This window comes from Anastrepha ludens, chromosome 5, assembly GCF_028408465.1.
Source record: "Anastrepha ludens isolate Willacy chromosome 5, idAnaLude1.1, whole genome shotgun sequence".
Classification (NCBI taxonomy): Eukaryota; Metazoa; Arthropoda; class Insecta; order Diptera; family Tephritidae; genus Anastrepha; species Anastrepha ludens.
The window spans coordinates 72,636,149-72,649,156 of NC_071501.1; the positions used below are offsets into that span (position 1 = coordinate 72,636,149).

A 13,008-nucleotide genomic window follows, 5' to 3' on the forward strand; every position below is an offset into this window, starting at 1 on the left:
CTTTTTTTCAAGCTTCCCTAATGTACAGGCGAAATATACGCCGACTTAATTTGTGCGCTTTAATAAGTACAAATTCTTGTGCCAAGGGGCATACTCGGGTTGCTGTAAGGTTGAGCACTTTACTAGTATTTACATAATTAAATACATACATACATATATACACACACACATAAGCACGCACAAAGTCCCTTTTTGAATTAGTTTGCTAATTAGGCAACGTTACCAAAGGGATAGACTTAATTAAGTAGAGGATTCATTTAAAATGTCCGTTAGAAAATTAAATATTGGTGGGCGTCGATTTGACTTAGAATTACAAATGATTGGTAAAGCTCAAAAGTTCATGTTTGCTGACAATTCTAATCTACTTATATAAGTATACAACCTACTTACAACTATATACATGTCTACATACCTAAAAATGAGTAAATAAAGTGAATTAATTAAAACAAAAATGAAGGTCAACGTTTAGAAATTATTTGCCTCAATAAGTAAAGCGATTTTGAAAACTCTGCTCTTCCACGTAGTTGGATTGTAGCTCAAATAAATGCAAAAAATGTGATGGAAAACCTTTTCAGTATACTAAAAACTTTTTTCTAAAAGCGATCGCTTATCCGGAAGCACTAGCAAACTTCCGAGTGTATTTTTGTTTCAAAATGACTCCTCATGAAAATGTTTTCTTCTGCTGTTTGCGCACTTCTATTCGTCTACCACAAATTGGAGGCAAAGTTCGGCCGTAAATTTTTACAAATAATTTCACCCATATGGCAGCTAGCTTAACTCGACCTTATTAGCATAATTTGCAGAACTTTTTCCAGCCAATCGATCTTTCTCGCTAATATCATAACGGACGTTGACTTCCAAGTGATCAATTTCAGTTAGATTATCAGCATAAGAGCCAGTCTTACTTATGTAGATACATTTGACACATTTCAGTTTTCATTTGCTGTTGTAACAGGAAAAATAAAAGAACTTGCGGTTTGCAATTTAAGAGTTTTAAATGAGAAGAGTGAAATTGTGCTACTCGTGAAAATCATGCGCTTCGCTAGATCAATATTTTGCCTGATTTTTCGCTGGTTCGCTGAGCGTATTTGAATATAATTCGAAAAGTTATAGGAAACCAACCATGAGGCTTTCAGAAATTACTGTGCACAGTCTCAGCTATTAATAAAAAACGATACAAATGTGAGGGTGAACATTTTTCAGGAATTAGGAATTAAAAACCGATCTTCTAATAGCTCAAATTCCTGCATGAGCTACATTGTATAAGAAATAGGCAAACATTTGTTCATCAATACATCAACTTAGTGGGCAAATAGAGGCCGAATTGTGGGTCATATTCACGTACATTTTTTTATTAGTGGATATATTTTGTTAGTGAATGACTTATAATTCTCCCAAAACAGTCAACTTAGACAAAAATTGATCCATCCTTTTGCATAAAAGCTGCTCATATTTGTGATTATGTACCCATTAATACGTGCGAAATACTCTGTATGCTCACCGAGGCACAGAAGGTAAATTTTTAAACGCTACTTGGATGTAATTCTTTGTGTGCTAATGTGCCAGAATATACTTCCGAAATGGCGAAAACATGAGTGCGTTTCCTTTAGAATGTGCCACATGCTATTTTGTCGAAAGTTCTGCATCTTAAAAAAAACAATCAATTCTTTATTGAACTGATACATTTGGCCCATCTGTAGTACCTACTACTGAGTGTCGTGTGTAGCATATTCGAGAAAACCTTTCAAGTTGATGTTTATTTCACGAAAGTAAATTTATTTCAGTGCAAATAAGTGGGCGTGGCCAGGTAAAAATCCCGTAAAGCAGAACTAAAATCCTTTATGACCACTGCTCGAGAGCTCCATATGGTTCTAAGTTTTGCTTAGCTATAAATAAAATTCTTTTAAAAATTTTATAGTTTTGATAAGAACTGGTTTTACAGACCTTTAATAGGCATTTTTCTTAGTCATAAATGTTTTCTGTAACAATAAAGCAAATAGTAAATTAAATAAGTAAGGCAAAGTGCGCAAATTCATTAGAGTCCTCCTTTTTTAAGCACGCGATCGAGCACAGTATGCCAAATTAGAAGTCGCAGTGCACTATGACCCAATAAAAATAAATAGATATATATAAAATAACTATCAAATTAAGTAAATACGCAAATTTGTTTTAGAAGTTCTTGCCTCGAACTAAAAATTTAAAGAATTTGACCTTCTCTGATTGACTGCAGCCCATTTTTGGCGCGATACCGGTCTGTTAGAATATTTCAACCGACCGCAGTCTTATTTTAAATATTTATTTATTTACTCAGTTGCGATGTTATTGCTTTTTGTAAGAAAGTGAAACGCACTGATACTCGTAAATTCAATGGAGCCAGCAAGAAAGGGAAATTTGTTTGCCTTTCAAGCTTATCAGCACTTACTAAAGTCTAGTGAGCTATACATACATACATATATGCAGGATGGTATGTATGTGTATATATGTACATTTATGCATAATCTCATATGTATGTAAATATATGCCATTGCGGAAACAGGCAAGAGTTAATGTAAGTGATTTTAAAATCATTTCAAGCTTATCGCAATTTTTATATTTTTTTATTTTACTAAAAAGTAAAATAACAGCAGCCAAGCCAATATTTGTATTTGTATAATTAAAAGTCTCATAAATGTATAAAACCAAAGAAATTAAACAAATGTAGAACATGAGTATATGCATGTCGTAGACATTCCAATTGCTTCAAAATCTGTCACTGAAATCTGAGTGAAAAATGTTATGGCTGCTTGCTTTTTTTGTTGTGTTGTATATTCTATGTATGTTGTACTTAGTACACATAATTTGCTGACAAATTAATTGTAAGCTGTCGGCGACATTGTTGGAATTTTACTAAGCCTATCTCAATGTCGAAAGCATAGATAAGCTGGCATAGTGCTAAGGGTACGTACACGTGCGCATTTTTATGCAAGCGGCAAATTAAGCAATTTTTCGTAGTTATTTCTATAGATGTATATACGTTTACATGCTAACATAGGTATTGTATGACATCACAGTGATATCATAAGAGCAGATTAAGTAAACAAGAAAGGGCACACGAATTTTATCTAGTCTATTAGTGATTGGGCAGTGTGTCGACAAAATTGCTATTAACACAATTTTAATGACAATAATTTAAGGTAACAAAAACAAACACAACAAAAAAAAGTAAGAACAGCGTTTGCGATGCTGCCGGTGGACAGTAGGATACCGTAGGTACCTAACAGGGTGGCGCAAAATTAATCATCATCTTATAATTTTTGCGAATGGCGTCGTACGTCAATCGTATTTGACACTTGTGAACTAGACAGGTGCAGTATAAACAAACATACGAGCAATGGAGCGCGCATGAGGTCAAAATAAAGATTTTCATCATTCAAAATCATGTTCTCTTATATAGTAAAAAGTTATGCAAAAACAAAATTGGTTGATTGATTTTGTGCCACCTTGTATAAGGTAAATGTGTGTAAATGTATGTGTGTATGTATTGATGTGTGTTCCATATGTGTCAAATGGTTTGAATATTACTCCTTAAATCATGTCTTAATATAGATTTACTTGTAATGTATATGTAGGACTAACTCAAGAGTCTTACATATACATATATGTACACATATACTTATACTTTCATATGTATGCCTGCCTAGTCGCATACACAGTAACACTAGTTTGCAGTTAAAAACAACCTAAGAAGCAGGCCAACCAATTTCTATGTAGAGCTGAGCTCAAAAATCCCCATAAATATTTTTTCTCCATATTTTTCTGATGCAAGGCACCTTTTACATATTTACTAATTAATAATAATATAATTTAATTCTACTTACCTAGTTCAATCTAGATAAAACAATCCTTTAAGTACCACTTAGAGTGGGATTTACAAAAATCTTACTTACAGTGTAAGTCTTATCCTATTTAGTTCGTCTAAATTTTTTGTATGTAATTGTATGCTCCACATTTACTATCCTGTATATAAAGTATAACTGGAAAAGTTATGGAGACCCCTTAATAAAACTTGCAGGTATTACTGATCACAGATTCAGCTATTACTAAAAAAATGAAAAAAACACTATGAGGGATATTTTCCAAAAATTACAAAAAATAAAAAACAATATCGAACAATAACAAATTCTAAAAAATTTTCTTCTAAAAAGTGTATTTTATGCTAAAAATTAAAACAAAGTCCTAAGTTCCAAAATTTTTTTAATTATATGTTATATGTCACTCTAAATAACTCTAAACAAAAATTTGCAACATTGAATAAATCTAAAATTATTAAATTTACAACAAATTTTAAATTTTTATCGAAATAATTTTTAACAGAAAAATATTTTTTTCTAAAAAATTGCTTTTTAAAAAATGTACTTTATGGTAAAAACTAAAAAAGAAATTACTAATTACATTTGGTATAAATATATTTCACTTTAAAGAACTCTATACTATTGAACATTAAATAAATCTCAAAATTATTAAATAACAAAAAAAAATTAGTTTTAAAATTTTTTTCGAAAAAAATTTTAACAAACAAATATAGTTTTTTTCTATAATTTTTTTTTAAAGATATATTTTGTGGTAAAAATGAAAACAAAAATATTATATTAGTTTCAAAAATTTTTAAAACATGTCTCTCTAAATAGGTCTATACCAAAATTTTCAAAATTGAATAAATTTAAAATTATTAAATTAAAAAAAAAAAATTAATTTAACAATTTTTATAAAAAAGGAAAATCTCAAAATTATTAAATGAAAAAAAATGATTTTTAATTTTAAAATTTGTTTCTAAAAATATAATTATAATTTTTTAATTTTAAAATGTTTATCGAAAAAAATTTAACAGAAAAATAAATTTTTTTTAGAGAATTGTTTTTTAAAAAGTGTATTTTATGGTGTAAATTAAAACAAAAAAATTAATATTTTAGTTTGTATAATAATTTTATTGTTATGTAAACCTTTATAAAATAAAAAAAAATAAAAAAAAATATTTCATTTTAGAGAACAAAATTTAAAAAAAAACCAAATAATTAAATTAGAAAAGAAATTTGTTTAGTTTACTTATATATTACAGGAGCCTAGTTTGAAAGTTTATCGCTTTCACAAAAATTAGAAGGTTTGGCTTGTATTTCTGGTTTCTTGTACGCATGCTTTTGTGGCTTTTGCTATAACATAGAACGTTCAAAAGTTAATCAAGTCAACCCATTAACTCAAAATTTGTATAACAATAAGAAACGAATATTTCCATATATTTGCAAAAAAAAAAACGAACAAAAAAATAAATTTTGCAAATATCTTGAAAACGTTTTATTCTAGTGAAAAATAAAACATCAACGAATGCTGTAATATATTTTTTTATTTTCGTTTTTAAATAAAAATCTGTTAAAATAGAATAATAAGTAATTGTTTTTAAAGTAGTATTGGAATATGAAATTTAATGGCCCCTAATTTGTTATATCCTTTGAATGGATTCTGCAGATATTATAAATTTTTATGATCTACCTCGCTTTTTTTAACCCAAAAGCACTATTTGGCGACATCTCGCAAATTGAAAGACAAAAAAAGAAAAATTTCGTAGATCCGAACTAAGCAACCCATTTTACTTGGGAACTACTTTTGGTACTTTGGTGAACAAATTTAAAATTATTTGTAAAGCAGTGTAGTATTATATGGTATGATGTTGTATCGCATGTGGCACCGCTTACATTCGAACGCTTACACTATCTTTCCTGTATATGTAGTTTTGAAAATTATTTCATTGGCCAGTGAGCGTTCGAAATTCATGTGAACTGGACATTAGCAAAACTCCGAGTGGAGAGTAAATGAAAAAATGAAAAAATAAAATCTATGAAATAAAATTAAAAGGACAATACAAGGAGCGTTAACTAAATAAACACACGCACACATATGCATGTACATACATACATGTGTGCTGGTCTGGTGTCACACAATCAATAATTTGTTGTTATTGATCTCCTTTTTGCCTTAATCACTCATACGCCCTGTCGACCACTAGTAAAATAAATGCCCAAGTCTGATATTTACGAGTATATAATGTGTGACACACTTATTAACAATATGCACATATTTATATTTGTATATACAAATATATGTATGAACATGTTATAATAAAGTATATGGAGCATGCACGAGTATGTGTGTATTCAAGAATATTTGAAGTGATTGTGAAAGTGAACGGAAAATGTCAACGTACGCGCGAAGTAGCCGTTAGTAGAGGCACGTAATCACGAAACGACAGCAAAGGCAATGTATAAGTTTGAAAGTGTGCTAGCTGGTGCAGCATAAATTGCAGAAGTGACCACCTGAAGAACATATATACATGTACGTTAGAGTACATATACATACATGTTAAGTGAAAACTATGCTATAGACAAACTGTGACGGCAGACACTTTCTTGGAGGGAAATTAGATGAGTGACTTGTGCGCTAAATAATTTATTTAAAGCACTACAAATAAATGGAAGTGAGTGAATGCATGTAGAGTAAACTTAAATGTGTGGATTTCCTAAATATATAAATACGAAACAATAACAAAAAAACGCTGCACTTCTAAGTCATCTTTTATTTTAGTTGCATATTTTTGTCAACGAGCTAATTTTAATTGTTCTTTTTTTATCTCACATACATACACACAGATCTGCCAGGATAATTTGAATGCACAAACAGATCGCTTGTCCGAGCTGCGCGATATCGTTACGAAAATAGCCGCCGATATTGGTTTGGATGCCTCCGGCCTCATGCAAGGCGAATTGGATGCTTTAGGCCAACGCTTGCAAGACTGCAAGGAGGCCATTACGACATTGGCCAATGTGGCCGAAGCCAAGGATAAAGAACGCAAGGCAATCGAAGAGAATGTACAACAAACGAAAACGTACTTGAACAATGTGCAGAAGGTGAGTTGCAATGACTTTTCCAATTGTACAATTTTACATGCATATCTATACTATATCTATAGTATCTATCTATCTCTCTATCCATGTTTAAAAATATATGTACGCGTACGCATACATATATGTATGCGTTTCACACCTATGTGTATACTTACATGTGCATAATTTGCTTGTAATTGCAGCTATGCATGCACTTACCAACAAAATGTTGATTCCTAATTCAGCGAAAATTTTCGCATGGCATCAATGAATGTTTGCGTACACTCGTATGTACGAGTATGTGTATATGTGTACGCCCATACTAATTTCGATTCGTACCTATCCCACTTGTACATTCAAGTTCATTAATTCTTTAATAGAATTAAATGTTTCCGATAGTGCATGGAGATATAAAATATATTCAACGCTTCTGCACAAGTGTCTGAATCATTGATTTCATTAAACGGCAAGCGGGTTTCCTCGCACATAGCGTGCACGCCCATGTGAAGTATATACCACGCGCAGGCATACATCTGTATATGATATTCTCGTTATATATACATGTACTTGCATTTATGTGCAATATGTAGATATTAAAGTTTTTGCAGCTAAGCAAAAATGGTGTGAAATGGGAAAATACGCGAGTTCATATCCAAAAAATTGATTTTCAAACTAGATTTTTTAAGTATGAATAGGGTGATACTCGCAGGTCACAGGCATATGATAAGAGTAGGTAGGAATAGAATTTTCTAAAACCCAATGAAACGCCAAACGAAATAGATCAACTAAGACTTTAGTAGTGTGAACATTTTGATGGTATCAAACTAGTTTTCCATTTTAGGTTTTGGTGTTTACTAAATTTCGATTGGAATACGGTAATATGAATGAATATTGTAACTAAATTAGTACACGATATCAATTTTACTAAAAATTTAATTTTGTTAAGATTAAAAATTATGTTAAAATTAACTTTTCTTTAAAAATTAAATTTGAGTACTAAAAATTTATATTATCATTAAACATGATTAAGTACAAAAAAATTAGAACTCACATTTTTATTAGCACTAGAACCGGGACTAGTACTAAAATTTTAGTGAGTGGTAAAACCTAAGCAGTACTAAATTATGTTCTAATTTTCAAATGAGTAATAGGAAAAAGTAGTACTAAAACTTAAGTTACACTAAAATGCCTTCTTTCCTCTTCGAATTTTGCTGTGCACTCATTTGTGATTAAACACGGTATCTCAAATAAAATTTTTATTTACAATAGACTTTTTCTACTACGTTACATAAGAACATATTTTCGTGCATATTCTCTATTCTTTAGGCACTTTTAAATCTAGTAAAATATCTAAAAAATTGGCTATTATTCAGCCACTTATTCAGGTTAATAAACCAAAATTATAGCCAGAAAGCATCTACAATAAAAAAGTTGCATCTCATGTACTAGAAATCGCTCACAAAAGGCACCATGCTAAACACTAACTGGTTCGAGTATGATTCAAATTGGCTCTAATTAGATTTTGCTAAGGTGAATTTCGTTCGAGTGGTGAAAAGTGGGAAAATTTGCTCACTGTTAAATTAGTTGCAGACTAGACGTTTTTCACCAGCTCATGTTTTCCCTACATGGAAGCCGATTATAGAGCTGTAAGTGTGTTGAAACCCTAGTAGGTGGGTGGAAGACAACTTTTCCAAAAAGTGTTCTGTATAAATAAACAACGATTTCCGTTGGTAAACATATACGTACACGCCGTAATATAGAGTAGTTGTATTGCTGTATGCGTTTTAATGGAGCGCGAATTTTCAGACAACGGCAGGATTTCCATCGCCTTGTCAGTTGAGTGTTGGCGCATTGAAAGTCAGTTGTGGCCACAATACTTAGAACAACTACACACATACCAACCCATAAGTGTGAGTGAAAGTGTGCACATCTGTTTTTCGCATTGATTGATTTTGACTTTGAGCGTCTCCGCGGAAGTGTTCTCTTATGCGGTGAAGTCATTATCAAATTATAGGAAGTAAAACATTTTTGCAATTACCTTAAAAGTCGGCAAATTGACTGTTCGAAGGAAGCATTACAAGCCAAGTACAAATTGGAAAACAAAAAATCCGTAAAAATTTGCATACCTGTTTGTTGATAGTGAGGGCGACCATCCTATTTGGACGCATGCGAATAGTCTTATGACACTGGGTTGGTTGTTAAATATTCCGCCACAATGTTCGAGTTTGTATTGTAATTGAAGGTAATTGGTATGCAAGTAGCAAGTAACACATAGACCTGCCAATTTAATAATGCAGGTTACGGCAATTACAACAAAAAGTGGCACAAAGAATGTGGCAAATGTGCAAAGTGCCTCTATTCGCAGTCAGTCACCGCCGTGGTTGAGTGCATTTTTCGCTGTCGCTTCAAGCATTTATTTCTACGTTTTATTCTTCTTCTTCTTTTAGCTAACATTACAAATAATGTCTCTTGTTCGTTGTTTACAGGACGTTGATCGTCAGGCGCAAGCCTCGGTTGCCGGCGTGCCTAGTGAAGAGCAACTAGCAGCATTGCGTTCACACCTGCAGACGCTGGCGCGCACTGAGGAAGAGTTGAAGCAGTTGCGTGAGCGAAATATGGAAAATGCAGTTACAGAGCGTGGCAATGCAACTGAAGATGACAACACCATCATCGAAGTACTAGAACTGTGGCAGAAGATTTTCCAGGATACCTTCCAGGAGTATCATCGTCTGTCCACCCGTTTGTTGCGCAGCCAGAACAGCGCTGAGGCGTTGAAGTTGTGGCGCCAGTACTTGCAGCATGTGCAGCAATTCCTTGCTTGCAACATACCCGAGGACTACACGAGCCTCAAAGAGCAGCAACATCTCTGTGAGATACATCAGAATCTGCTTATCTCACAACAAAATGTACTCGCCACGCACACTGAAACCGAGCAACAACTGGAGCCAGCGCTTGCCGAACAATTCAAGCTGCTAACGAATATGCACAACGAAACGTTATCTGGTATTATGCAACGCAACAATGAGTTGGAACGCCGCATGGCAGTTTGGAATGCATATCGTACCGATTTGACTGCGCTGCTAGAGTGGTTGAAGGAACGCGAAAAGGAGCGCACGCGTCTACAGCTGCGCTACATACATCTTAAACGCGTGCCGCGCCTCAAGCAGCGGCTGGAAGAGTTACTGCAACAGCTGCCCGTAGGCGAGTCAATGTTGGTAAAATTGAAAGAGCAGCAGACTGATTTGCTACGTTTCTGTGATGATGCTCTGGCGACCTCCATACGCATGGAACAGTCGAGCGTGGCGCAGCGCATCAATAACTTGAAAGCGGCGCTAGAAACATGGTTCGGTTTTCTGGTTAAAATTTCAAAGTTGGCGAGTTCGTATGATCAACGTGTAGCGCAACTCGATATCGAATTTGAAAACATTCAACAACTGGTGGCCAATACTAACACGTCGTTGCCTACTAGTTCCAATGCCATACAGGATTGTTTGAGCAAATTACGCGCGCAGCAGGTGCATCTTTCGACGTTGACACAAGATCTTGAAGGACTCAATGTTATGCAAGAGGAACTCAAGGAGTGCATTAGCCCGCATGACATGAAGGCTATACGTCAAAAGATTTGGTTGCAATGGCAACAACATGCCGATCTCGAATACCAATTGTCAACATTGATCAATACTATAGAGGAGCGTTTGTCATTGCACGGACTCTTCAATACCCGCTACGAGCGTCTGGCTCACTGGCTGACCGGTTTAGAGCATCGCGTTGAACGTGATTCTGATATCTCAGCAATTGGGAACCCCGAAGATGCGGCGCGTCAACTGGACAAACAAATCACCGCCGAGCTGCAGTTGCGCGAGAAGGATCGTGAATGGCTGCTCTCTACAGGACGCGAGTTGATCTCACTCTACACCGACAATTCGCAGAATGCGGATGCGATACGATTCGAAGTGCAAGATAAATCTGATATGCTAATCGATCGTTGGGAGCGCCTGAAGTATCTCAGCAAACAGCGCGCTAACAAGATTGGCGATTTGAAGATGACATTGTTGCGTCTGGAAGAACGCATTGCCTTAATACGAGCCTGGATGTTCGAAGTTGAAACCGAGTTGGACAAGCCGCTCACCTTCGACTCTTACACACCACCAGTGATAGAAGCGAAGCTTAAGGAACACGAGAAAATTCAACGTTCAATTGAGAATCACAGCAGTAACGTAGGTGAAGTGCTGAATTTGGTTGAAATGCTCTTAAACGATGCGGACACTTGGCGCTCGCATGTGAATACCTCGAATTTGGGCGTCTCTGCACAAAATCTCGAGAAGCGCTGGAAAAATGTGTGTCAGCAATCCGCCGAACGCAAACAACGCATACTCACCACATGGAATTTGTTACAGCAACTGATCAAATTCACCACAGAGTACAAGACTTGGCTGAGCAAGCAAGAGTCAGACATTGCTGCCTTCGAACGTGACCTATCGACTTTGTCGAAGGACGATGCATCTGCCCGCCAAAAGGCCGTAGAAGCCAAATTGCGCGAACTGGAGGCACAAGAGGCGCCGCTCAACCAACTGGCGCACACCTACGCCAAGCTGATGATGAGTGCTGGCATAGATCCTGAAAACATACAAAATCTCACCCTGCCAACGAAAGTAATGTTGGCGAAGTGGCGTCAACTCGGTCCACGCTGTCATGCTGTTATTGATGTTATCGACAAGGATGTAAAACTGCGACGCGATTTCGAAAAGGCACAGCAGGAGACACTACAAATGCTGACAGGCCTACAAAGTGAGCTAGACAAATTGCAGAAGCAACAGCCGAAAACACCGGCTGAAGCGCAAACTGCACTCAAACGTATCGAAAGCCTGGAGGCCAAGCTGGCAAAGGCTGGTGAAAAGGTTGAATGCGCCGACCAACTGGCAGCGCAGACCAAAGCCAAGGCGAAACAGGACGAGCTCACGCGTATTATTACGCTTATAACACAGTACACGACAATTTGGCGTGAGTTGCAGACACGCATTGTCACAATCAAAACCGAGTGGACTACAAAGGCCGCTGCAATGGCTGCGGGTGTTGCTGGCGCTGCCGCGGAAGCAGTTATTTCAGCAACACGCGTCTCAGAGGCCGATGCAGGCGTACAGGTGAACACTTTGTCACAACGCAAACTACGCAAAGCGCAAATGCAACGTGAAACTTCGATCACGGCCAAGGACGCCTATATTATGGAACTGGAGACAGCGATCAAAGAGTGTCAAACGAATCTCGATGCGCTACAGCGCACCATTTGCGATAAGACACGCAAACCAGGACCACAAAAAATTTCGAAACTTATTGGCAACGCGCAATCGTCAACTGAGTTGGTGAAGCACTTGAGCCAGCTATTGTTGAGCGAATGCCAAGCAGACGCCAATGAGGCGCAAGTGGAAACGGTGGCAGAGTTGGCGTTACGTTTCGAAACATTACTGTCACAGTGGAAGACGCGACAGCAGCAAGATCAGAAAGCAAGGTAAGCCAGAGCAGGTGATCGACTAATTTGATTTTTAGTGCTAATTGAGAAAAATACTTGCTTTTTACAATCACATACAAATGTAAATATTAATATATTAACATTGGTGTTGGGTTCTCATATTGTTATTCTCTGTTTTCTTGTTTATTTACACTCTACACAAAAACACATGTGAAAACTAAAATTATTAAAAAACGAAAAAAAAAAAAAAAACGATTAACACACGCCTAAAATCATGCTTCATGCCACGCTCTCAAAACTCAAAACACTATGTGTCAAATTCGCAAACGCATTCACATACATATAAACGTTTAACAGAAGTGCGCTTCCAGCAGCATATAAATTGACCTGTCCACAGTAAGTGCCAGTACACCGTAATTTTGATTGTACATACATGCCTTCTTAAATTTATTTAAATAACACTAGCCTGTATTTATGCGTATATAACACTTTTTAGAAATATTACCATGAGTTTTATTTACACTTACATGTTTTTGAAGGCTATCTGAAATGTGTAGTTTTTGCAATGTAAAGTAATAATTCGAAGATCGCAATGGCGCTAAAAGCTCTAACAAGTTTAATTCTTCGAGA

The 13,008-nt window shown here is 35.6% G+C and overlaps 1 protein-coding gene across 14 annotated transcripts in view; it reads left to right on the forward strand.

The window, feature by feature from the left end:
* The window catches only part of LOC128865064 (muscle-specific protein 300 kDa), a 286,723-nt gene that overhangs the window by 260,910 nt on the left and 12,805 nt on the right, over nt 1-13,008 (forward strand). For 11 of the 14 annotated variants that reach the window (XM_054104992.1, XM_054104990.1, XM_054104996.1 and 8 more), the window contains 3 exons: nt 6,678-6,935; nt 9,398-12,417; nt 12,736-12,774. In XM_054104992.1, coding sequence (XP_053960967.1) covers nt 6,678-6,935; nt 9,398-12,417; nt 12,736-12,774 — 3,317 coding nt within the window. The remainder of the gene's footprint in view (nt 1-6,677; nt 6,936-9,397; nt 12,418-12,735; nt 12,775-13,008) is intronic. The other 3 variants (XM_054104999.1, XM_054104987.1, XM_054104988.1) reach the window with 1 other exon arrangement.